Below are 27,556 nucleotides of genomic sequence, written 5' to 3'. Positions count from 1 at the left end.
GAATGAGCGCTACATCGTCTAAGAATGTTATCGCTTGCAAGTGTGGGCTGACAGAACAGCTCCGATTTTGTTGCTCTCCTTTGGGGACTGGCAGAGGTTAAGGAGCAGCATTACATAAGAGATACCTACCCATAGAGTACAACATGTGCTCTGTGGGGACAGCACGTGCCTCCGGCGGCATGACGAGGAGGGGCAAACGAAGCATGACGGATTAACTCCCCCCCTCCCCAGCCCCCTCATCCACCTCGGGCTCCCGTCTGCAGGTCTCAAAGCCCCGCCCAGCGGTCGCACCTCTACCTCCGCGAGCTTCTGATTGCTCTACAGACGCGCCGCCCCGCCCCTGCCCGCCCTTCTCTGGGCGATGGGGGGCGGGCTGGAAATAACTGTCATTTCCTCCCGGCAGCCGGCTCACAAGTGCCGGCGACTCGGAGCTATTCCCAGCTGTCTCGCGGAACACACCCGTCTCTTCTTTCCTTCCATACCGACCCTCGCCATGGAGGAGGAAGGGGTGAAGCGCAGCGCCTCCAACGGCTCCGTGGTGGCCGCCAACGGCCTCTCAGCCGCGGGTCCGCCGCGTGCCCGGGAGCCGACGGGCTGCTGCCCGCGCGCGCGCCGCTTCCTGCGCGGGAACCTGCTGGTGCTGCTGACGGTGGGCGGCGTGCTGTGCGGCGTGGCGCTGGGGCTGGCCGTGCGCCCGCTGCCCCTCAGCCAAGCGCAGGTGCTGGCCTTCGGCTTCCCCGGCGAGCTGCTGCTGCGGCTGCTCAAGATGATCATCATCCCGCTGGTGGTGTGCAGCCTGGTGTCGGGCGCCGCCTCCCTGGACCCCTCCGTGCTCGGGCGCCTGGGCGGCTGGGCCATGCTCTTCTTCCTCGTCACCACCCTCATCGCCTCGGCGATCGGCGTGGCGCTGGCCTTCATCATCCGGCCCGGGGTCGGGGCCGGCGGCGCCGCCTCCCTGCTCCAGGGCCAGACTGAGGGCATCCCCGAGTCCAAGGAGGTGGTGGACTCCTTCCTGGACCTCGTCAGGTGAGGGTGAGGGGGGTGAGGGGGATCGCTGGCTGTGTGGAGTAGTACCGGGGACGATAGGATTAATGAGTGGGAGGGGACAGCGCCTCTTTATGGTGGGGTAGAGGATGCTGCGCCCCTCCTCCGGTGCAGGGAGACCTAGTCTCCCTTCTGGGAAAGAGTGTCGGATTTCACTGCCGGAAGCTCCACGTGGGCTTAGCTTCGTCGGTGGCTACCGGCATCAGTGTGTCATGGGCAAGACTCGACTCGGACAGTGTCCCACTGCTGTCTCAACCTACTCACCTCGGTCCTCAGTAGTTTTTGGGGGCGGGTACAGCTCGTCTGGCCCCATGTAAATAAGAGTTCCGGAGTCTGTCCGAAAGGGCAGGCCACTTGCGTTATCTGAGCACACCAGCCTCCTGCATGCTGGTGATGGGGTGAAATCGATCTTCCCTGAAGCAAAACCTTGTTTCAGACTTTTTTTTTTTTTTGAGCCAGTCTCATTCTCCTCTTGCAAAGTTGTACGGTTTTCTTTTGCAGCGCTATTGGTGATCCCTTCTTGTTATATAGCAGAGGGACCTTGCAACCGATTCTTGGATGCTGAAAATGAGGCTTGTAAAGGTAGTGGGAATGGCTGCTGGTCATCCTAGGAGAAGAGAGCAGGCTAGAACTGCCCCTTTAAGAATATGATGCAACAGCGGGTACATGTTGAGTTTCCGATTTCGGAGACGTGACACATGGTGGCAATCCTCCTCCTCCTTTTTCTGTGACTGCAGCAGCTGCAGCTATATAGATTATCCCCCCCCCCCCTCCCCCTCCCCGCATAGCAATACCTAAATTTCCTGCTTTCTGGGGATTGGAGATAGGCTTTGAGGCTTCTCCAGAGACAAGGGAATCCCTAGCACTTTATCGGAAACAAAGTTCTAGCCAGACATAGTCTTGCAAAGTGACGGAATCCCTTATTAGGAGATGAGCCCGTCGGCTTTGGGTATCCTCTGCCACATATTTCCTAGGAATGTGCATTGATTCTGATTGGATTCGGCCGTCTTAGTTCTGAAAGACTGGAGATCTTATTTCCAAATTTGGAAGTTTGTGTGGCTCTTACTGGAATGTGAATGGAGACCAGAAACAACTTTTGGAGGTCAAATACCTGATGGCACAAGTTTTTTTTTGTGTTTTTTTTATCTACCTTTTGTTGGAAGTGGAATACTTCCAGGTGAAAACTAATTGAAATCTTGTCTGAGTCCTTTATTTCTTTTCTGACATGCTGAGACGGTGGTGATTCTTTCAACACACCTAAGACTAATCTGCCCTTGGGCCTGAAATATGATTGGAAGAGTTTTTGACAAGGGGTGACTTTGAGTAGGGTCATGTCACTGGTGCACCTTTCTCCTTATCCCTCTCCTTTAAGTCAATCTGCTGAGTCAGATTATGGGCTTTCTCATTCTGATGCAGCAAAAAACTTTTAAGGGGCTGAATCATAGCCAAGAAATACCATTTTGTAACCAGGCCTGGTTAATCAGTGTAGTCTGCTAAAATAAACCATGCACATGCATTAATACAATTTTCCCCATGTGTTGATTCTAATATGTGTAAATGTGGCCTGACTTTAAGTATTGTTACTATCCCCAAATGCCTTAGATTGTAGAGTTTTATTTACTATTCATAGTAACTTGGTAGATCACTACAAATAGACAACTGGTCCACCCAGTCTGCCCAGTTATTCTGGTCTCTTACTAAGAATATATCCCAGTTGCTAGCTTGAGCATTTATCCAGGTCAGTTTTATTAATTATTTGCTGTGCGAAAATAGGAGCCAAGGGCTCCTATTTGACTTCTTGTCCTGTGATTAAAGGAGAGTAGGTTGGCAGAGAACAGTTTTTTGTTGTTGCTGGAAAAGGATGAATAGCAGTTTATTCAATCTGGTAGGGTTTACTAATAGTTTTGTAACTAACCTCTATCAAGAGATACTCTCCACAGGGAAAATAAAACACAAACACAAACCCCCCCCCCCCCCCCCCCACTTTCCTTTTGAAGGAAGCATTTTATCCAAGGATCTGTGTTGTGCACTTAAACTTGTCTTTCATCCCTCTTCTTCCCAGTGTTGAAACAGGAATCTACCCTTTTTTAAAATATTTAACCAGGGGCCTGAGCACCTGATTCCATGTATGTTGCTAATGTTTTAAATGCTGAATCTGTCTGATCTGGATAATGGATAAGAGTGCTTTTGCTGGCCTTTAATGTTAAAAAGTTGAAAGCTGAGGGAGGGTGTGTCTGATAGGGAGGTGTGTTCGTTACATCTGTTTTGGCAGTACCTGCATACCTTACGAACTTCATGGTACATGGTTATGTACCCCTTCAGCTCACCCCAGATGCTTAGTAAATTTGTTGCTGTTGCTGTTTTTTCCGTCAGTACATTTTTTTAATTTATTACTTGTTGAATTTTAGTTTACTGTTAATCAGTTTTTTGATCTTTATTTTCTTGCCTTCCTTCGTTTCTGTTACTCCTCCCCCACCGCCCTGTTATAATGTATTTTCCAACCTTTTGTTGTCATGTGAACCGGCATGATGTTTCCTACTAATGCTGGTATATAAAAGTTATCAAATAAATAAATGGTTAAAAATGTATAGTATGCGCATAACTCACTATTAAAAATACATATTATCCATTTTTTACTCGTGTACTATAAAGTCTGCGACATAAGCGCATAGCTGAAATTAATGTAACAATTGCACATCCCTAGTGCTGAAGGGGAGGCAGAATGGGAGACTTGCCCAACACTAATAAAGGGAAGGTGCAATTTTTGGGGTTAGAGGAATGACTTTGCTGATGTGGCATGGAATGCTAATTGACAAGCAGGTAAGCAAAAAATGGATTTAGATAATTGTTTCCCAATATTTTCACACCCAAGGCATGCCTGTATTAACAAAACTGTGTGGCACACCAGCCTTCGCAGAGCAGGCGGTGAGGAGATGGAGAGGCCTTGTATGGCCAAATGGAGAGAGAAGGCAGAATTTAAAGTCCCACCAGTCTCAAATTTTATGTAAATATCTTCTTTATAAAGAGAATTCCACAATAGAATAAACCATACACAAAGCAAACACTGTGTAGTTGTTGTTCCTTCTACACTCGGTTTACATATTGCAGCCATTAGCGGGCTACGATCCGGGGAGACCAGGGTTCAAGTCCCCTTGTGACCTTGGGCAAGTCATGTTGCCTCAGTACAAACTTAGACCTGGATTTTCCTTCAGCGCAGAGCTCTTTGAATCACGCGGTAATGGGGGGGGCGGGCCTGCGAAAGCCGGCAGCGATCGCACCACCGCAGTGTTATCACGGCCGGCTTTTCCACCCAATAGCGCCATCGTAAAAGGTGGTGCTATTGGGCGCGCTACTGGCAGTGATAAGGGTTCTTACCTTTTTGCCGCCAGCGATGTATCTGCCCTGGTGCCGCCCTGACTCATCCTCTTCCAGTGCCGAAGCTGCCCCGATTAGCTATCGCAGGCGAAAAGTCCCTTTTCGCCTGCGATAGGGTTAGAAAATGACACCCTTAGATTGTAACCCCTCTGGGGATAGGCAAATACCTACAGTACCTGAATGTAATTTGCTTTGAAGTGCTGAAAAGCAGAATATAAAAATATAAATAGTAAGATTGCTGAAAAAAAAACCATGGTCCATCCAGTATGCTCAGTTATCCCTGGCCACACTACAAGTTTATATATCAGCTGCCAGCCCTAGAGCAAAATCGCTCATAAGATATCTTCCCCCAGGATAGCTTTTCTTCCTCACTTGTACTCTACCTTTAGGCAGATGAGCGTACAAGATCAACCACTTAGTTCATACTCGGTAGCCCTTCTTGTCCATGTCTTCCTATAAAGCTTTATAATCTAATGAGCTACAGATACCAGCATGGCTGATGCCCAAGAATCCAGCCTCCTAGCTAAATCCCATGTGTAACCTGCCAGACAGGATTCTTAGTTATCATACTTGTAGCATGCCAGCCAGACCTAACTGCTAGCTTAGTTCTGCCATTGCAATGTCATTGGGTTTTCTAAGGCTGAAGGTGATTCTATAGGTCAGAGTTTGTGTTGCCTAGCAGCATGTGCCATTCATGCATGTAGGGGAGGAACCTTCATATTCGTTTTGCACATAGCTTTCTTACACTAATAGTTGCAAGAACTTCTCCCATGCTCATAAGCTGAGAGAGTTTAAACTGATTACAAAATGTCTACGTTAGGAAAAAGTTCTCTGCTATGAATACATCTCGATCTCCCCCAGCACAGATGCGAACTGGACTTGAGTCAACACCTTCGCTTGCTTGTAGGCAAATAGTTTGCCTCCAGAATCTGTTGCAGAAGGAAAGTGTTCTCATCTGAGCACTGACTTGGTGGCAGTTAGTACCTTCAGAGAGAAGAGGAGGAGCTGCCTTTTATGTGCAGGAAGGGGAAGGTGTGCAGTATTCTGATGCAAGGCTGACCGCATATTAAGTTCCTTGGTGCACAACTTTCTCGTGGCATTAATGCAGATGTGAAAAATCATACCCAGTCATATGGCATATGCGATAGCTCAACACAAGACAGGATATCTATTTGGAAGTCAAATGATATACCCAGTACATGGAACATTGTTTTCAAGACTGAGTACCTGAGGCAGAAACACACTGGCACAATACTAAGACAAAAGCATTTTACTAGGTGCTGCTAAGAATTGCAGAGTTGCCTGTTCGCTTTGCGGGTGGATTATAGAATATATTAAGAGATCACTTTTGCATACTTTAAGAAAACACATATCCAGATTCTTGCCTCAGAATTGTATGAAGATTGTGCTTCGGTGTTACTGTCCTATTGAAAGAGAAGCTACAAACTTATTTGGGGTCCAGCTCTAGCATTCTGCAGAGATCCCAATGACGTAATCCTGTTTGCAGTCAAACCTGTGTTGGTGCTCACAGAAGTTGTATGTGCCACTTCTTAAAAAAAAAAAAAAATTCCCTCCTTTAGTCCAGACGATGAAGATCCGAGACTTTAAGGTATGGGGAGAAATCTCCCTTCTTCCCTTTTATCCAAGTGAGCTTTCCAAATACTCCTCAGGAGTATCGGGATCACTGGCAATGCCCTCTCCTGGATACAATTGTATCTCCAGGATCGCCTTTTTACAGTATTAGTTCATAACAATGAATCTGACCCCATTAGTCTCCCCCAAGGTGTTCCCCAAGGTTCCGCCCTTTCCTCCACCCTCTTTAATATATACATGCTTCCCCTCACCACCCTCCTCACTAACCTTCACATCAAGCATTTCATTTATGCGGACGATGTGCAACTCATATTCCCATTCTCTGACTCTCTCCATACTGCTCTTCTAAACTGGGAATCCTGTCTCTCCTCCATCAACAAACTCCTAAATGACATGCAACTAGCTCTAAATCCCAGTAAGACTGAACTTTTAATCATATCCAATAGGCCACCGCTCCCAGACATCCCACCCGCTTTCTCTTCCACATCTTTCCCATCACACGTTCGCAACCTTGGTGTTCTTATTGACAATCATCTTACTTTCAAACCCTTCATTAAATCTATCATCAAGGACTGCTATTTTAAGCTCCAAACCATAAAAAAACTCAGACCACTGCTACACTTCTCTGATTTCCGCACTGTACTCCAGTCTATCATTTTATCTAAGGTAGACTACTGTAATGCACTCTTCCTTGGCATTCCCGCAACACATACCAAACCCTTACAACTATTACTAAACGCCGCCGCCAGGATACTATCAAATTCAAAAAAAAGAGACCACATCACCCCCACACTTATCGAACTTCATTGGCTCCCTATACACTCCCGAATTCTTTATAAAACCCTTTCCATCATCCACAAAAGTCTGTCGAATTCTAACCTTAATTGGATCAACCCTCCTCTCATCCCCCGTACCTCGAATAGACCCACACGTACAGCCCTCCAAGGAACCCTACGTGCCCAACCTATCAAATCTTTCAAATTATCATCCACCATAAGCAGAGCTTTCTCTATCGCCGGCCCCTCTTTATGGAACTCCCTGCCTCCCGATATACGCCTGGAAACATACACACCCGCTTTCAAAAAAAAACTGAAAACATGGCTCTTCCAGCAAGCTTACCCCATGTCACCTTCCATTACATAACTCCCCACTGCTTGACTAAGAATCGCCTATATGCCTAAGAATCTATTTCTCAGAAGTCGCCTTACGCCTATCGATTTCGTACTTTGACTCTGCTATTAATGTTGTTAGCTATGTATATAGTTTGATTGTACGTATATAGTGATTTGCTATATCTATTTATTGATTTTATGGACTTTGCCCGGCATAGTCAGTTCTTTCCCGTATCCCTGTTTTAGCCTCATTGCTCTCAGTTACATGTAAGGGCCCTGCCCAAAAGTTAACTTGTATTTCTATGTTATATGTAAGGGCTCTGCCCAACTGTTCCTGTTTAATTGTAAACCGATGCGATGTGTGAACGGACGTCGGTATAAAAGAGACTTTAAATAAATAATAAATAAAATAAGAATAAGAAACTGGACACTAGACACACATTGTGGAAATATGAAACAGACGTCTAGCAGAAATTCTCCACCTATAGATGTAAAAAAGCTTTTCTCATCTGTCCCCCTAATGGTGTAGAGCTTTTCTGAATGGAATTTAAACACGCAAATTCCAAGAATAGGGAACATGCAGATGAGTCATAGTTACAGGGAATCATAAAAGCATGTGGATTTGCAGCTTTGTTATGGCTGCTTTTTTTTCAGTGACGCTGTGTATAGATAGTTTTACTGAGCTTTAGTGACACATTTTTTCATTCTGTAGACTATGGATTGTATAGAAACCTGTTCTCCAAGTTAAAGTATTGTACTGCTTCAAAGCAATGATGTAAAAAGATCAGAAAATTCCCTCATCAGAAAAGGACCATTTGTGTTCTGTTCAGCTTGTGATTTTTGATTGAAACTGAAGCAGGTTACGGAATTTTTACATTTGGATATGGCCCTGCACATATTTTACACCAGAAGGGATTTGGAGTTCATGACTTAAACCTGTGTCACTCGTATATTCATAGCTGGGATTAAAAGCTGATACAGAACTATGGAGTTTCAGGGGGAAAGTAAGTTTTTTTTTTTTTTTTTGTTTTTTTTGTTTTTTTTCTTTCCTTTATTGCTGGCCTGCACTGGTTTATATTTACTGAAGGTACCACATAATTGCTGTTCTATAAGAGCAGATGTGATACCTTATCATGCCTTTAGAAGCCGGGTGATTATAGTGCTGGCTGTACTACCCTATTCTCACGAGCAGAGCCCCTAGTTTCCTTTTGTAGTTATGTGGTAGACTTGCAAAATTTTGCATAAAGATTCGCACATCTGATTATGGCAGCGCATGTGGTAAGATCTTGTTGGCAGTCTTGAAGGATTGAGCCCTGGGTAGTGAGCGCAAAACCTTGCCAACTAGATCAGAGCTCAAATCTTTCTTGCCACTCAGTCAAGCTGGACTCTGGGTATTTTCACTGGATCCAATATCTTTTGGAGGGGGGATGGATGGGGCAATTGGGGGGGGGGGCTGAGGTTTTTCAGATTATTGTCCCATTGTAACTTGATAGCTGGATTATAAGGGATTGTTTCCCTGAGCTTTTCTCCAAAGAGGGTGCTGCTGGGCCAGAACATATTTGCCAACCTTTCATGGACATCATCGTGCAGGCTACCTGCTCAGAACCAAGCCAGGTGGCACGCTTTGATGGCGGCTGAGGAAGAGCAACTTGTAGATGGAACAAATTGGATGGTGCACACATTCTTCAGCATCTAAACGCGGTGGATAGAATACAATGCCACTATCTCCGGCCAGAAGAAAGGGCTTTAGCTTTTATATGCAGTCATGCAAGTTTTGGACCATGTAGAGTTGGTGGTTAGAAGTCCTTGCAGTTAGCATGGAACTTTGAAACATCTTTTTTTCCAGAATTGTCTAGGAACTGGGGATCCTTACTTGGTAGAGTATTTGAGTATATTCTAGTATTCTTCACTTTCTTTAAAGTTGATTCTACCTCTATAGATTGACGGGGTAGTTGCACAATTCCAAGCCCTGGAGATTTTTATACCCTACATTTAAGGTCTGTTTTCCTTAACACTGGGATAGGATTTTCCCACAGTTTTATTGCAAATTCTTGCACAATTTGATGGCTTGGAAGAGCTGAATCCACTGGTGTTTCCAGAATTTAGAGGAGACCCATTTGTGCAAGGGTCTTTGTCCTTACATACATTTATAGCAAGGGCTTTTCCCAACTTACCTAAATATTTGGTAGGAAAGATCATCCGGGGGAGAAGTGTTCTGGGGGGGGGGGGGGTCAGATGGTAACCCTATCACACCCTCTTCAGTTCCCAGAGGTGAGAACGCTAATCCAGGACGCCAGTAATGAATATGGCAACTGAGGTGGGGTCTTTTAGTTCTTGCTACTTTTATAAAAGACCATACTTTCGGAGATGTCCCTTCTGGCAGTTCCAATGTTGCTGGATGCCATCTCTACTTCAGCAGCACCAGCAACTTTCATCTTATCCCAGACAACACAAACTCCATCTGCCAAAAGCCATACAACAAATCCCGCCCAAGTCTGGACAACGTTTTTGACCACCTTCCAAACTTGGCAACTAGTCACTCCTGTAGTAGAGAGAATCCAGCACTGCTGGGATGAATATTGCAAGATCATGAAAGCTCACTGGTTTCTCAAAATCATGGAGTCTGGACACTGCTTGCATTTCTCCCACCTTCCCAAAATTCATCATTCAATCCAGATCTGTCTCCCTAATGCAATTCTGCCTGGAGGTGGAGTGTCGCCTCAAACAGTGGGCGATAGAACCAATTCATTGTCATCTGCATGGCCAAGGGTTCTACTTCTGCTACTTCCTCAACCCCCAAAAATCTGGGAGACAGAGCCCATCCTGGATTTAAGGAGCCTGAACAAAGAGACTCTGGGAGAAATTAAAAAAAAAAAACCCAAATTCCCTCCACACACAATCTTCCCCTTCATCCAGCAAGGGAAATGGTTATGTGCTCTGGATTTAAAGGATGCATATGCTCACATCCCTCCCACTGGCATTACCCACACTTTATAGCGGAGTGCTCCCCTTCGGCCTGTAATCATTGCTGAGGGTCTTCATAAATTGCCTAGTTCTCATACCAGCTAGTTGTCCAAATGTGCCGCTAATAGCTTGCTTTACTTGCTTGTTCCTGGGTGCATCAGCTGACTTTTGGGGTGTCTGATACATCCATATTTATATGGTGCCCCTGTACAGAGAATCTTAGAGAAAACATATGCCCTGCCTGAGATCACAGGTGCATAGGTGCCTCCATGTCCCTGTGACTCCCTCACTAAAGCAGGAGGTGGATACTTAAATTTTTCAAATTAGCAGTAAGAAAAGAACCTTGTGAGAACTTTTCTGCCTAGATCATTTACACTCCTGTATTATCAAAAGGATAAAAACGCTTAATCAGAAGAAGGAAGGTAACCTAATAATCTGAAAAGTGTTTGAATAGCTGGCCTTGTATTTAGCTGTTTTATTCATCTCCTATAACTTTTTTTTTTTTCTTGTTTTGTCTTCACAGAAACATATTTCCATCCAATCTGGTTTCTGCTGCCTTCCAGTCAGTAAGTCACTTTCTTTTGTTCTTTCTTCCTTCCCTAGGGTGACTTTCCTGTGTGCAGGCCAGGGATAGAAAGGAAGTCTCCTCTAGGAATGAACCTCACTGTACTACTCTTGGCCAATCAAGTGTTGCCCCTGCAGTAGCAGAGCCTCTCTTCTTGACCAGAACACAGAGGTCCATATTCAACGTAGAAACAGACGGCAGAAGAAGACCAAAAGGCCCATCCAGTCTGCCCATCAGTCTTATTTTGAATTAGTCACAGGCTTTTAGTATGGGCCTCAGGTTTTGTTTTTTTCACTAGGGTTAAAATTCCCACTCCCTTGTTCTGTTAAAGCAGATAATATTGCTAGGATGTTGTATATTATGTAATTGTTCTATGTTTACCAAACTATACATTCTCACCCAGTGTCATGTAATTGTTCTGCTAACCCTCATGGAGTTTATCCAGGCATCCACCACCCTCTCCGTGAAGAAATATTTTCTCACATTCAATTTGAGATTTCCTCCCTAGAGTTTCATATTGTGACCCCCTTGTTCTCCTTACTACTTTTAAGTAGAAGAAGTTAGTTTTTAAAGAGCGTTCAGTGCTATTTAACCAGATGTTAACTTATACAGCTATGTAGCGGCTGCTGAGTATGTATGTTAAGCAGCCGCTACTTAGCTGTATAAGTCACTTAAGTGACTAAAAATGTTAGCCACATAACTTGTGGGCATGTAGTTGGCGAAGCGAATTAGCTGTATAAGTTATGTGGCTAATTACCGATATTTAGTCTTAGCTGTATAAGTTTATGTTGCTAAGTCAGATGTGCCAAAGAGCAGGTTTAAACTTAGCTGGCTATATGGCTAAGCGTGGATATATTCAGTGACTTAACTGTGCCACTGAATACACCTTGTAACTTAACTGAATAAGTTATATCTGTCTAAGTTACTTAAATGGACAGCTTTGAATATTGACCTTTGTGTATCCCATTATAAGAGTGAATCTTGCCAGCATTTACTGACACTCTCTCTAATGTAGACTTTCTGTGTTGCAGACAAGATTCAGCAACAACCCCAACTCTTATGTTCCCTCCTTGTAGTTGGTGTAAGCATTACATTAGGGGCATGACTTGTCCTTTTCCAGATTGTGGTCATTTCGGTCGGTGCTTTGTGGGAATGATTTGCACTGTATGCAAAGCGCTGAGTAGACCAGTCTTATGTCAACTCACATAGAAATAGCCCCACCCTACTAGCATGAAGAATGTCTGTCTGTCTCTCTCGTTGCACTCACTAACCTAATAAGGTTTCCTTTTTGTTTCCAGTATGCCACCAGCTACAAATTGGTCTCCATTAAGAAAAATGTATCTGATGAACTTGGAGAATATAACGAGACTATCACAGTTGAGAAGGTGAGTGCTCTGTCTTGGTGCCAGAGCAGGTAGGTTGGAGAGACTTCTTATTGAAGAGACTGGGAGGTTGAGGGTGGTGCCTTAGGCTACATGGGAACCTGTTTGAAAAAAAAAAAATTGGAGAGATGGTGGAGGGCATTGAGAGAGAAGCAGGGATAAAAGGGTCTTTTGGAGCCCATTTTCTGAGTTTTGGGGTGGAGAGTGACTGCTAGGGAGAAGTCTGGTTTGTGCTGGGGACTGTAAGAATAGTGGCTTCCATCTCTCTCACTGCTTTGCATTTTCCGTGTAGGTTCCTTTCGGGAAGGATGTGGACGGGATGAATATTTTGGGCCTGGTGGTGTTCGCCATCGTCTTTGGAATAGCTTTGAGGAAGCTGGGGTCAGAGGGGGAAATCCTAATAAAGTTCTTCAACTCCTTCAACGAAGCCACCATGGTGCTGGTCTCCTGGATCATGTGGTATGTTTGGGCCTTGCTGAGTTACTTGCTGATGTGCTGGCTTCTGGCTCTTCATATATGCCCTGCCTCTCTTCCTTTGAAAGAGGCCTGACTCCTCTGCATGGAAACCTTGGAGATATTGAAATTTCTCTCTCCTAGCTTCTCTAGCCCACCTTTCCTCTAGGGTATACATGTTTCAATTTTTAAGTCTGTTCCCATATGCTTTAGAACAAAGACCATTTTGGTAGCCACCCTCTGGACAGACTCCATCCTGTTTATATCCTTTTGAAGGTTCGGTCTCCAGACTTGTACACAGTATTGCAAGTAAGGTCTCACCGGGGAACTATACAAGGGCAATATCACCTCCAAGCATCTTTCTGGTTTTGCTATTGCCTTATCCCCCGTGTGGCCACCTTGAGATCATCCAACACAATCTCCCCTAGATCCTGCTGTTTCATGCATACAAGAATTTCATCCCCAGTGCTGCACCTCACCGCTGGATTATTGCATCCTATATGCATAACTGCAGTTTTTAGCATTGTAGCTGCCAGATCTCAGCATTCCATGAGCTTTGCTAGATCCTATCTTGTCTTTCACACCTTTTCTGGCTCTACTTTGTTGATTTTTGGTATCGGCAAAAATAAATCATTCCCGATCATTCTTCAATGTCACTCATAAAATTGGTGAAAAGAATTGATCTCTGTGGCACGCTGCTACTAACATCTCTCTCCCCAGAGGGAACGCCATTTATTACATCCCTCGGTCATCCATTCAACCAGTGTCTAGCAACCATTCACTTTAGGGTCCATAAATCTCATATTGCCAGTTTTTCTCCCTTCACTGAGACCAACATTTTAGATTCCAAAACCATGACTTTAATTCAGCTTGGGCTGTACCCTTTGCTTTGTTTCCAGTTTTATCCCCTTCATTGCTTTCAGCCTGCAGTCCTGACAAGGCCTGCCTTCCATGTGCTTGGGAGCTGACTCCCAGCGCTGAAATAGTTTCTCATCATGTAGTCCTATTTATGAGGAGCAGTGAAAGCTTTTCTTCTCAGTGCAAATAGTTACTTTATATTCTATCTGGTCTGCCCTTCGATGCTTAGCAGCCATCTCAATCTGTGATGTTTCCTCATTTTTCTTTTTTGTACTTGCTGATTTTACACCTATGTTACAAAGACATGATTAGGCGATCAATAAAAAATAAAACTCCAACTCCTGCTGCTTGGAAGATATTGAATGACCTTTTTTAGAGAGGTAGCACACAGAACACAATTATTCCTTGCTGTGTTTCAGGATGTTAGGCATGAGAGTCCCTAAAATACTTTCTCAGTGTCATGTGACCACTAGAACTAATGCTCAAGTAGTCTCTGATCTCATTTATAGGTATACTCCATTAATTTTTTTTTTTTTGTTCAATTAAAAAAAATATATATATATATATAAAATAAAGGTACAATCAACCAGGTAAGTTAGATCAACATGAATTTCCATAGTCTAATACAATGAACATTTCTAGTTAACAATTTTTTTTTTGTATTCAAGATTTTTATTGAACCAACAAGCATGTACAAACCAAACTTCACATGCAAGTGTACACATATTATGCACTCGTAAATGGAATTAACACAGGGAACAGCCTGTACCTAATATGCGGCTCGATCCAGTAAGGCCGCGGTAAAAACAGTGAGGGTAGTGTCAGGCGCACCCTTCCTCCCCGCACGCACAGTTCTCTTCACTAACTCCCCGCTACTCTCCTCTAATCGCATGCAAATGCATGCCGCGGCTGTGAAGCGTTAGGGAAGGGTTATGCCCGCGCAACCCATTTACTGTATAGGCGCTGTAACAGCGCCTATACAGTAACCTGGGTGCGCTGGTACCTGTCATTTCAAATGACATTTGAAATGACAGGCACCAGGAAGTGTAAAAAAGTTTAAAAAAGTGTAAAAAACAAAAAACCTGTGTGTTATATAAAAAAATAAAACAATTTTAAAATACCTGTCGGAGGGCCGTGGGTCCAGGCGGCCGGTGGGCGGCGGGCAGCCATCAGCGGCATCCGGTAGTCCCTTCTCCCTTCCTCCCTCCCTCCCCTGCCTGGATGAGCGCCAAAATCGCACGGGCGGGTCAGCAGCGGGGGGGGGGGCGGCAGCAGGATCCGGGAGCGGCGGGTAGGCAGCAGCGGGGTCCGGGGGGGCAGGGGGCAGCGGCAGCGGGGGGGCGGCAGCAGGAGCCGGGAGCGGCGGGTAGGCAGCAGCGGGGTCCGGGGGTGGCAGTGAGATCCGGGGAGCCAGCAGCGGCAGCATGTTCGATCGCGCAGGCAGGTAGGTGGCAAAGTAAAGATGGCCGCCAGCACGGGAAAATCGTGCAATTGGCCGCTGAAGACGTGACGTCACACCCCGTGACGCCAAAACGTCGTGACGTCACGTCTTCAGCGGCCAATTGCACGATTTTCCCGTGCAGGCGGCCATCTTTACTTTGCCACCTACCTGCCTGCGCGATCGAACATGCTGCCGCTGCTGGCTCCCCGGATCTCGCTGCCACCCCCGGACCCCGCTGCTGCCTACCCGCCGCTCCCGGATCTGCTGCCGCCCCCCCCCCCCCCCCACCGCTGCCGACCCGCCCGTGCGATTTTGGCGCTCCATCCAGGCAGGGAGGGAGGGAGGAAGGGAGAAGGGACTACCGGATGCCGCTGATGGCTGCCCGCCGCCCACCGGCCGCCTGGACCCACGGCCCTCCGACAGGTATTTAAAATTGTTTTATTTTTTTATATAACACACAGGTTTTTTGTTTTTTACACTTTTTACACTTACCATAGCAGGCCCGAGCCTTGCTACTTTTTCGTTTGGTTTTTTTGCCCTGGTCCCGTCCGGTCTCCTGCAGCCCCGTCCGTTCCGGACGGGGCTGCAGGAGACCGGACGGGACCAGGGCGGGTAAGCAATGTTTTTACCCTACACTACACTAACTCCTACTAGGGGGAGGCGGTAAACTAGCAGGTTAAGGCCGCGGCAGAACAGCGGGTTACGGAGGAGATAATATCAGCGCCCGTTACAGTATCGCAGGGGAATAGCTAATTCCTTCATTATACAGCTTTTTCGTTCATTTACATGCCGGGTGCGGAAAGGGTTATGCGTCTGTTTTCAGAAGCGATACGGACGCGTGAAACTGGACACTGTATCGCCGAACTGCCTTGCGCGCCCGAATTGTGCGCTACGAGCACGTTACAGACGGGCAATCCTCGAGCGGACGATACTGGATCGAGCTGATGGTAAACAAGAACATAGTACAACATAATCCATACCGGCCTTCCCCTCCCACTGTCTATACATGGTTCATTTGACTATTATACCCCTCCCCCCCCCTCCCCCCGTTGCTTCACCTGTACACAAAGACAAAGATCAAGGAGATAATCAAATGAGGTATATGCCAGAAGAATGCAAAAAATCAACTCAAGATATCCTGGATCGACTGATCGAGATTCGAGCCATTCCGGGGTCAAAACACTATTCAGGTCCCCATTGCCCCCGACACCTTAGTATACCATTTTTGGTAGGGAAGCCAAGTTCGCTCGAAGTGGGACACTCTCTTATTTTTATAAGCTGTAATTTGAGATAACCTATAAATCTTCCGGACTTTACTCTGAATGTCCTCGATTGTAGGAGGGGAAGGGGATTTCCACAATCGCGCTATCTCACAGCGGCTGGCTGTGAAGACATACTGGGCTAACTGATTAGATGACTGTGACATTCCAGAAATCGCCTGACCTAATAGCCCAGATGCAGGAGTGAAAACAGGCATGCCAGGAAAGATTGCACGGAGCCATTGATGCACCTGCCCCCAAAACCCCTTGGACATGGGAGCAGGCCCACCACATGTGGAAAAATGTGCCCCTCCTCCGCACAGCCTCGCCAACATGTATCTGGATAAAGAGGTGTAAATTTATGTAATTGGGAAGGACACCTGTACCATCGATATAGCAGCTTATAGGAGTTTTCAATAAGAGAAGCCACAATATATCCCCTGCCGAGCCGCTGAAATATCGACTTCCAAATTTGGGGGGACCAGCTAACCTGGAGGTCCTGCTCCCAAGCCCTCTGGAATGGGAAAATAGTGGTATCCTGCAACCCTAACATTCGATACAGCCGGGATAAAATTCGAGTACAACTATGCGCCCTTTCACACAGTTTTTCAAAATCCGACTCGCCCTGGACCAAATGTGTAGCAAGTAGGTTAGACTTAGCAAAGTGCACTAATTGAGCATAGGAGTACCTGGCCGACTCCGGTAAGTCATAAACCCGCTGGAGATCAGCAAAAGGGCGTAAAGAGGAGGAGCCCCAAACATGACCCCATATCCCGATGCCCCTTCTCCTCCAGTCTGAAAAAGCTTTACTCTCAAAGCCCGGGCGAAAATCCTTATTAAAATGAATATGCGTATTGACATGATATGCCCTAGTTCCGACTAAGGAAGCACCGTACCGGTGCCATAACCGAAACAACATAAGTATAGAAGGGGGCAACACGGAATCCAGGTCTACCAGCCATGTGTGTTTAGGTTGCCAAATAAAACTACTAAGTGGTATATCCCCGATAAGTTCCTGGTTAAGAAGCACCCATTGCTTTTGACGTCTAGTTAGATGCAAATCCACAATTTTTTTAAACTGAGCAGCGCGAAAGTAGCGAATAAGATCCGGCACTCCCAAACCTCCTGTACACCTTGGCTGATGTAGGACTCGCCGCGCCACCCGTGGTCGACGTCCCGCCCATATAAAATTCATACAACGCCTTTGCCACTGTTTTAACATGGATACGGAGACCAGGACAGGAAGGGTCTGAAAAAGATACAACAACTTCGGTAGAATATTCATTTTAAAAACAGCCATCCTTCCCAGCCAGGAAATCTGGTAGCGGCTCCATTCCTCCATGTCTTTAGATAGTTTACACCATAGGGGGTTATAATTAACGGTAATTAGGTCCTGAGTGGCACTTAATTGAATCCCTAAGTATTTAATTTGGGTTTTGGCCCATTTGAAAGGAAACAACTCCTGGAGGAGACTAACCGAACGGGGGTGTAGGTTAATATTGAGAACCTCCGATTTATCCCAATTAACCGTGAAGCCGGACACCCGCCCAAAGTCCTCCATCTCTTCAATTACACAATCGAGGGAATTGGCTGGATCAGTAAGCGTGAACAATATGTCATCCGCATACAAAGAAATTTTTGTGGTAATATCCCCCACGGTCACTCCGGCTATATTGGTATTTCTACGGATATGGATAGCAAAGGGCTCTAAAAAGATAGCAAACAGGAGAGGAGAGAGTGGGCACCCCTGCCGAGTCCCCCTACCCACCTCAAAGGGGGCAGAATAACCACCATTAATCTTCAAACAAGCCCGGGGGGAATTATAAAGCTGACCCAACCATTGCAAGTACGAGGCACCAAAACCCATAGTTTCCAAGGTGTGAAAAAGATAAGGCCAATGCACGCGGTCAAATGCCTTATCCGCGTCAATGGACAAAGCCACCGCCGGGATCCTATGTCTTTGGGCGTACCATATAGTATCTATAATTTTGTGTACATTGTCCGCGGTATAGTTAACAATTTTAATTAGAAATGTTCATTGTATTAGACTATGGAAATTTATTTCCTGCTATTCTGTTTAATGTAAACCGGTATGATTTACATCGGATGTAAGAATGTCGGTATATAAAAAATAAAAATAAATAAAAATAAATGAATTTAACAATAAGTCTAGAAAGCTTGTTATATCGTCCCTCCCCTCTCCCAAAGCCTTATAACCATTATGTAGGGAAACTACCTCGAATAAATTTGACACATTAATAGGTTATGTTCCTACATCACACTGCAAAAGGTTCCCAGATTTGTCTGAATTGTGAAGCCTGTTCTTAAGAAGGGCTGTCACATTTGAAATATGACAAATCACAAGTCTACTGGAGCAGCTGCTTATTTGCAGCAAGCTGCCACAGTAGGAGTGATGCACTTTGCAAGCGAGATCTGATGTAGTTTGAGGGCTAAGATACCAGCGGAGAATCCTATATCCATTTCAACAATATTGGCAGAGATCACACTTTTATAGTTCTGAAGTATTAGAGAATGCTTGATTACTAAACATAATGCCTCAATTGTGTATAATTAAACTTATCTTTAGAGCTGGAGATGAAGAAGGTTCTACTCTGATAAAACTCCCTTTTAGACAATGCAGCAGAAAGTAGAACAATGACTTTATCGTCAAACTTTTATTGCTTAATCCGACCTTGCTATATAAATCTAAGTTGTGGTGAGGCATGGGAGACAGACTTGGCATTTGCAACAGAAGAGGAATGGCATGAAGGTTTTACAGAGATCTGTAATACATTGGGGCAAACATGGACTCAAACAATTAGCATAGTTCTACCCCCCCACCCCCCATCCTATTTACTGGTGAATTCATACCCAGGGTGGGGGTGGGGAATCTTGATTACACCCATTTTTAAACCACTAAATTGAAGTATTGGTCCAAACTTGTGCAGGGTTTTCTGCAGAAGAACGTTGTTTGTACAGTTTGCCATGGAATTCATTTTCTGTTCCAGTAGCTGCGGTAAATAAGTCTTGGAATTTAATTGGAAAAGCAAACCATGCAGGATTTTGTACTTTTCACTTATCCTTAACTCAGAGAAGAAGGATAGGGTCTCTTGATCTTGTTATGCCATGTAAGTAAGCTCTGCTGGATAAAGAGGAGAGGGTCACCTCTGTACTCCATTCTCTGTGTAGGTACGCCCCAGTGGGTATCATGTTCTTGGTTGCTGGGAAGATCGTCGAGATGGATGATGTAGTAGCGCTCTTCACCAGCCTTGGCAAATACATCTGCTGCTGCATTGTGGGACATGCTATCCATGGGCTGCTTGTCCTGCCCCTCATCTACTTCATCTTCACCCGCAAGAACCCCTACAAATTCCTCTGGGGCATCTTTACTGCCCTGGCAACAGCCTTTGGCACATCCTCCAGGTAAGGTCTTGAGCAGAAAGGGTAAGATTCTTGAATATCTGTATGTGTGCAGATACATTTGACCCTGTACCACTATACCAGTACATGTTTGCTGCTTTTGTTGGAATAGCCTTGCATTTTTGTTTGTTTTTGTTTTTTTTTTACATTTTTTTTACCACCTGTATCTGTGCTTGTACAGCAGTGGTGTGTGGTGCCATTTATAGTTGGGTGATTCAGTCTCAATCCCTCAGCCCCCTTTCCAAGTCCATCTCCTCTTCCCAACCCTTAAGTAGTCTCTCTCCCTCTGTGCCCTTTCCCCCACATACAAGACAGTTGGAACCATATGGCATTAGGCTTTTTGTAATATACATTGGGTGTGGGCTTGGCCCTCAGAAAGCCATGAATAAACAACTGCAATATTGTAAACCTCCCGTACCGAAACAGCACTAACTACCAGTACTTGAGCAGTAAAAGGCAACAATGAAAATATTACATCAGGCCCTAAAACAACCATTCATCACCTATTAGGTAAACAAAACAAGCCAAACTGCCTAAAAATACCTGCAAAATAAATACCTTTACCTAAAATATATTTACTAGCTTTTGAAACTACACAGGCCACTTCAGATCAGAGCTATTCACATATAAAGATGGGTCCTACATTGTCTCAATAGCTCATGTATAGTATTTTGGGATAATACTTAACATAGCTCCAATAAGCTATCACAGCCTGCCAAGAATAGTTTAGTTTACCTCAAGAGACAAATGTGCCATATCAAAACACTAACTCTCAGGACTCAAATAGCAACAACCCTAACCACTGCAAAGATTACACCAATAAAACATTTAAAAACAGCAGACATATCATCAAACAAAGTGCAACAATTAAAACTAATAGGGATAAAAAATAAAATCCTCTCCTCTCCATACCTGGAAACCTTTGATTTCCAGTCACCTTGAGATTGTCCTGGATTAGCTGGGGGGGGGGGGGTATACAAACTTTATCCTCTTTCCTCCATACTCACACACACATACTCGGTGGCTCACTGTCCTTTCCTGTCACCAAAAAGGCGGAATATAAATTACAAGGGTCAGTGTACATCATACTGGTGCGATTTAAGCTCAGGCTTAACCATCATCCTTCCAGGCTGACCAGCTCCCCAGCGGCATCCCTAAAATATTTGCCACCTATGGTAAATACTTTCTTTTGGTTCCCCTCTCCCTCACACCCCTTCATACAGGTTTACTCTCACATACACCACGCACGCTCCCAGTCTTTTTTACTTTCATACATGTGCGTACACACTCCCAGTCTTACTCACATATACACTCACCCTTTCCTCTCTGATTGGCTCATATGCAGTCATTCTGGCCCTCTCCCTCTTATCTGCCTGCAGCAATCTGACCGCTGTCTTCACTGTTCCACCACTCATGGCCCAGTGGCCTTCCTCTTCTGCCGCAAGCAGCATGGGTTCTGCTCACGGCTGCTGACCTTCCTCTTGATGGCAATCTCCAGGGTGGACCACAACCCCGCTTAGTACACCACTGCAGCTCCCTCTCCCTTCTCACATCCAACCCAGCTTCACCCCTCGTATTAAGGTGAGTCTGAGAATGGGAGGCCTCCCATACTGACTATCGCTGACCTTAGCACTCACTTGCTGCCAGGATAAGACTGTATTAGCTAGCTGAGTCCAGCCAGCAGCACTTAAAAAGAGCTCAAAGGTGGAACTACATCTAACATTCACTCATCTTATTCTTAGTTCACAAAGAGCTGTGCATTTTGCTGCAAGCTCCTAAGGATTCACTTTCCTGAAATGTAAATATCAGTGGGGGAGCAAATATGTAGGGCTTTGTTCCCAAACCATGCACACCCATTATTCTGTGTAAGAAAAACAGTCTGTACCACCTATGAAGGGTTTTGTAGGCACAAGAGTCCATGCCTTAAGTGGGGGCTGCGAGAGCACAGAGCAGATTACATATCCTACCTCTGAGTCCTGTCTTCAGTCCAGTTCTCCAGTGTACTATGCACAGGGCCACAATCCGTGTCACATTCACAGTATCTGACTGCTTCTTTCGGCAGCTCCCAGCCATCCCACACTTACACCCTGCTTTTCGGACAAGGAGAAGGTGGGACCTTGCTTTGAGCCAATTCATTGAAGCAAAGGTCCTGCCTTCTACCTTGCTCTGCATCTTGTGCAAACTTGTCTGCTGCTGTACAGATTGGCCTGTCACGCTGCACCTCAGGTGTGGCTAACTGGCTTGCTCCAGCATGCATGTCTCGATGGCCCTGACAGGGGATGGGATGCTATGTTCCTCCTTCTGTAGACAAGCCACAAGCGGCTCCGTGTCGAGGGGGGAGGGAGGTCTGGGCTAGGGCCAGGGATTCACTGAATCTCATGCCACTGTTGTACAGTGAAACTTGTGGTTTGAGGACACCAGTAGGGCCAGTTGAAATTTATATTAGATGCTAAGTTGGTGAATGCATTATTTACGAGCATCCTGACTGAATAACATGTATTTTCTGCTTCATCTGATTTGGATATGTGAACTCTTGCTTGGCTTCTTGTGAATGACAGCACCTAATGTACTGTTCAGAAGCAGCTGTGCTCCATTGGCATCTTCATGTGGAAAATTTTGAAGTGCCATTTCTGTGTGGACCTTTTAATGCTGTGCGCTCTGATTAGTACCTGTGCCCAGGACTGAGAATGATCTGGCTCCTCCTAGAAGCCATGCAGGAAGTATGCTTTTCTTTTTTTTTGGGCTCCTGAATTAAATTGACCAATTTTGGTTCTCCCAGTTTATCAGGTCTTAGATTTAATATCCGCTCACAGGTTTACTTTAACATGTCCCTATAAAAGACCATACTTTCATCCACATTTAAATGGAGACTGCCTGCCTGGATCCATGACTAAGTTTCTGTATCTGGTTCTATGATAGTGCTCACTGTCACATATATGAGTACCCTGTCAGATGTTGACTCTCTGCTGCTGCTGTCGCCTTCTTCCCTTGGTAGCTCAGCCACACTGCCTCTGATGATGAAGTGCGTGGAGGAGAAAAACGGAGTCTCGAAACACATCAGCCGATTCATCCTACCCATTGGGGCCACGGTGAACATGGATGGGGCTGCGCTCTTTCAGTGCGTTGCTGCTGTCTTCATTGCCCAGCTCAACAACATCTTGCTGGACTTTGTCCAGGTCATCACCATTCTGTGAGTACTGCCTCAGTCACTGGGGTTCCCAGTCATACACCAAACTGCTCTGCCCTCTGTCGCAAGCCAGTTGGTCACTGGTTAGGTATCATAGCACCATAGTACCACTCGTTTCAGTTAAAAGTTCCCTCCTGGGCAACTGAGCAGATTGATGTGCTTTTGAATTTCCTCTAATATGTCCACTCCCACGTTGGGCTGAGTACAATGTTACAGCCCTTGGGCTTGGTTTAAAAGAATACTGTACAGATGCTTTGATCAAGTTGTGACTCTGGCACACAGTCTGTGTTCCCGAGAATACAGGCATCCTGTTATGCAACATCTTAAGAGCAGCTGTGGTGTTTTTCCTATTGCCTCTTGGCTGTCTGTTGATTTACTGGGTCAGATGGCCCAAGCTGTGCTGCTGCGATTGGAAACCACCTGTTCTGTTCAATATTGCATGACTGGAGATGGGGAGCAGCCTTGAAAGACAGCACCAGAGAAGACTAAGCAGCCTCTCTGAAGCTTTTCATTCACAATTAAACTGTTGCTTTTGAGGTTGATAGAAGGGACATTTTTGAAAAGTGCAGCAGCAAAGATATCCGTTCGGAGGAATGGGTTTGGCCTGTCTTGCATGAACAGTTTTGCTGCGTTGCTGTCCACTTCCTGCTCCTCTCTTAGTTTTCACATCTTTGGTGCCTTGTCAGTTAAAGTGGGGTAACATTTTCATTGTAAAAGTTTTTAACAATTAGATTTAAATGAAGATTGGTATTCCTTGGTTACATGTGATACCATAAGTCTACTCAGTTGGTGAAGTAATTACTTAATCATGGTAAAATGCACATCCTTATCAAACCCCAAAGGAGTGCACAGAGTTCATAGGTCCAGAATTTTAATTTAATTCAAGAAAAAGTTTATTTTAATTTCAATACGGCAACTCCACAAGTCAGACTGAACACGTTCTCTTTCAGGGTCCCCCGACACGGACCCCGTGTTTGCCAGGTGCTGGAAATCTCTCTCTCCCTGCACCCAAGTCCCTATGCTTCAACAAAGGCTGCATAGTTTCATCTCATTTGTTTGTACTCTGGTCACTTGTTTCTGCTCAGACTGTGATGGAATAACTACCCAGACTGGGATCATGCCCGGTACTGGATGGGCCACTGTTGGAAACAGGATACTGGGCTTGGTGGACCTTTGGTCTGACCCAGTATGGCAAGTCTTTTTTGTTATGTTCTAAGTATATAGCAGAAGTCGGTTTTTTGTTTGAGCCTTGCCCAGATGGTCTCAAATATAGACTGAAACAATGTGAAAGATGAATAGAACACAGATGAGATGTGCACAAGCCTGGATGGAGTGTGAGTGTTGTATTCTGTGTGGTTCAACAGAGGGTGATTTCCTGCAGTTTAGAATAGGAGAATATATGCACTGACTGCATCCTTTACTCCAGTAAAGAATGTCTGTTATTACACAATAGAACACAGAACAAAATTTAGAGCATAGCAAATCCATTTTACCATCCCAGACTACTGCTACTTTCCACATTTTTCAAAGATGTTCTCCCAATAGCTCCATTATTGTGAAAATGAATGGATAGTTGACTCCTCTAGTGTGTGTGTGGGGGGGGGGAGGGTTTCCTTAATTTTTTTTTTTAACTCCTACCTTCTGTAGTATCTGGTTCTTTATCTCAGGGGAGTACCTGGATTATAGTAAATGTTGCATTCTACTCCCCTCTTCTCCTAGGGTCACAGCCACCGCGTCAAGTGTAGGGGCTGCTGGGATCCCAGCAGGAGGTGTCCTCACTCTTGCCATCATCTTAGAAGCCGTTGGACTACCCACCAAAGACATCTCACTGATCCTGGCTGTGGACTGGCTGGTGTAAGTATTGCAGGGTGTCAATTTGCTCTTTTGTGATAGGGGGTGGCTGGACAGTGCACGTTGCTATAGGAGGTATTAAGCTTGAGATCATAGGATTAATCTGAAATCTTTGCTGTTAAGTAGCACAACACATGCTTCACCTGTAGTCAGACTGATAACTTTGCAGGGCAGATGGAGTCTTGGTATAGAAGCCTGTCAAGAGGACTGAATTTGGGTTTCTAGAAGTTTCTACTTAGAAATATTGTCTTCTGGTGCATTGCCAATTCCACATAGTCTGTGTGCGCCATTACGGATCATCACCTTTCTATGGATGGTGTATATCTGATTTTTATAGCATTCTGAAGAGATGAAGGTGACATTTGGGGTGTCTGATCTAGTCCCATCCTCTGTTTCTCTGGTAGACAGACCTCATGGCAGGGAAAGTATTTATTTCTTCTTGTGGATGTAAGTTGAATGCTGTAAGTGCTGATGAGCACTGTGCTAAGTAACTTAAGAGGAAGCTGGATATGTCTGCTCCTTCACATCCTGATCTTCTGATCTGATCTTTTCTTTTCTTCAGGGATCGCACCTGCACTATTCTGAATGTGGAGGGTGATGCCTATGGAGCAGGGCTTCTGCAGGCATACACGGAAAAGACAAGCCAGCAGGGTGAAGGAGAGGGGCTGACGGAAATCAAGTTGGAGGCTGGGGCCCCACTCAAAGCACCTGGCAGTGAGGAAGGAGCTCCCCTTATCAAGAGAGACTTGCAGGTGGTGCTCGATGGCACTGGAACCTGTGAGAAGGAATCTGTAATGTGATTCTGAGGAATAGCAAATGGATTTGATTTTTATTTTTTTAAAGGTATATGTGGTTATTTTTAAAGACTTGCCAGTTGAGGCAGCATCACCAACAGAAATGACTTGAAACTAGTTCAGGTTTTGCTGAAAATCCTGTGATCTCAACTGCCCAGAATCCTAGCAATTGCAGCAGTAAGTCTTCCCTGGCCATGGAAGATTGAAGCCAAAGCCCTGCTTATTTTGTGAGCGGTGTGCTGCAGGTGTTCTCAGCATATCTGGTCTTTTGTGTTTAGTGGTGGAATCATGTTACCATCCAGCTTTTAGTGACTTAACTGCCTCTCTTGCTCTGTATTAATTCACTTCCCTCCTTTGGAACTCTGCATCATCGGGACCATTGTAGTTGGCTTATGTCCTCCAATGGTGGGGGGGCATGGATGCCTCTGCCTTGTTCCTGATGGCAGGACATGCTGAGGAATCCCATGAGTGAGCTTTCTGGAAGCGTCTCCTGCCTCCTGGCCATTCATCCTTTCTGTTACTGTGACTTATAGTGGTGCCTTACTACAATATTGTAGAAGAAACCATGCCTGTCTAGTCTCAATGGTACGATCCCTTTAAAAGGTATCCAGTGATTGCTGTCTGCATAAAACAAAATCATGTAGTGCTCTCCCTCTCTTCCCCTCCAAACTGTGCATCACTGTTTGGGATTCTGTGCTGTGCATGTGATACCCTGTCTGGTCAGTTAATGTTGAACAGGGGTGCAGGGACATCACTTAGCAGCTGCAAAGTGAAAGCAGCCCCTGAATGAATATTTGGGAGAATCGTGGCTGCCTGCTTGCTAAGGCCATGAACCAGGCCCTCTGCTGAAGTGCTCAAGAGCTCTTGTGAACTGGGGTGGGAGGTAGGGTAGAGCTGGCAGTATCTGTGTGAGAGCGATTCTTGTTTACAATTAATTTGAAGCATTGATTGCCTTGCTTCATATATTAAGAAGTTTCTGCCCCTTGACTTTTTCTCTCTACTGGGCTTGTAGGAGGAGAATCTGTGTTAGATAACAGTTGCCAAACTGGAGCAGCCCTGGCTTGTTCTAGCATGAGCCTTGTTACCCAGTGGTGAGAGGCTTGCTGCTGTACATATTTGTCTTTTCTGGACCATAGTGTATGTGCTTAAGCATAGACAATTTAGGGCTCCATCTCAGACAGGGGCTGACTTTAGCAGTTACTTAAATGGTACAGTCTGATGCTTGCCTTTAGCCAAGTAGTTGTGGAGTTTGAGTTTACCTCCTGCCTTTCATCTTTTATGGTAGATTAAAATAGTCAATTTCCTAGCATGTAGCAGATAGACTCAGGTTTGGGTAAAGGATATACTGATAGGTAAGCAATTTTTGCTTTATTGCCAATCACTGATGTTCGCTATGGCCAAGAGATCTCGGCCATGCAAGATGGGAGATGTTTGGCACCAAATTGGTTTATTTGACTCTCCAAACTCAAAGTTCTGAGCATGTGTGGGTAGTCCTGTACCAGCATCTCGCGCGCATAGCTCCTCTGCCTACTTCCAAGCTAGGTAAACTTCTGAGGAGGTATGGAGGATTGTGTGGCTATTTGAGTTACTGTCCACGGTGAACAGCTGTGAAAGCTAAGTAATTTCACTTTCGCTGTGGACAAGCATCTCAACCAGCCACACAAGTTGGGACTCTCTTGCTGAGCAGGGGGTGGATTGGCCTATCTGGATCGGGCACCCCCTGGTGGGCTGGTCGTGCTAGTCACGTGGTCTGCCGAGTGTGGCCGTGACAGAGCTGCACTCGGCAGACCAGGTGGTATCTCCTGGAACTGCCTGGGTGGTGAATCCGCGGGCCGGTCTTCATCGGGCATCGGGAACCTGCTACTGCTCGCTGAAAATTGCAGTATCCTGTAGTTCAGGGGTCGGGAACCTTTATGGCTGAGAGAGCCATGAACGCCACATATTTTAAAATGTAATTCCGTGAGAGCCATACAAGACCTACCAAATTAATTTACTACGCGCCCCCCCCCCCCCCCCCCCAAGACCTGCCAAAAGTCCCTGGGGGTCCAGGGCTCGCAGACAAATCTTTAATAGAAAAGTAAAAATCTAACAAACCCCTCCCCCCCCAAAGACCTGCCAAAAGTCCCTGGCGGTCCGGGAGCAATCTCCTGGACTTGGGCTGTCGGCTGCCAGTAGTCAAAATGGCACAGACGGTCCTTTGCCCTCACTATGTCACTGGGGTTGACCAATGGTGGCAGTAGCTCCTGTAACGTAGTGAG

At 45.5% G+C, this 27,556-nt stretch overlaps 1 protein-coding gene across 1 annotated transcript; it reads left to right on the top strand.

The window, feature by feature from the left end:
* The first annotated feature begins 343 nt into the window (after nucleotides 1–343).
* Nucleotides 344–27,300, top strand: SLC1A5 (solute carrier family 1 member 5). The gene is made up of 8 exons (XM_029620114.1): nucleotides 344–1,026; nucleotides 10,612–10,654; nucleotides 11,952–12,038; nucleotides 12,328–12,494; nucleotides 19,236–19,469; nucleotides 22,462–22,656; nucleotides 24,373–24,507; nucleotides 25,067–27,300. The coding sequence occupies exons 1-8, from the start codon at nucleotides 362–364 to the stop codon at nucleotides 25,302–25,304; spliced, it is 1,764 nt and encodes a 587-aa protein (XP_029475974.1). The 5' UTR covers nucleotides 344–361; the 3' UTR covers nucleotides 25,305–27,300.
* The last annotated feature ends 256 nt before the right edge of the window (nucleotides 27,301–27,556 follow it).

This window comes from Rhinatrema bivittatum, chromosome 11 (assembly GCF_901001135.1).
Source record: "Rhinatrema bivittatum chromosome 11, aRhiBiv1.1, whole genome shotgun sequence".
Lineage (NCBI taxonomy): Eukaryota > Metazoa > Chordata > Amphibia > Gymnophiona > Rhinatrematidae > Rhinatrema > Rhinatrema bivittatum.
The sequence above is the reverse complement of the archived record's forward strand: the minus strand, read 5'-3'. Positions and strand labels throughout refer to the sequence as shown.

Bases quoted from the DNA above. Each gene is read 5' to 3' on its own strand.
- SLC1A5 (XM_029620114.1), top strand. From the start codon at position 362: ATGGGGGGCGGGCTGGAAATAACTGTCATTTCCTCCCGGCAGCCGGCT. The intron at 12,039-12,327 runs GTGAGTGCTCTG...TTTTCCGTGTAG, and splicing joins AGACTATCACAGTTGAGAAG to GTTCCTTTCGGGAAGGATGT. The intron at 19,470-22,461 runs GTAAGGTCTTGA...TTCCCTTGGTAG, and splicing joins GCCTTTGGCACATCCTCCAG to CTCAGCCACACTGCCTCTGA.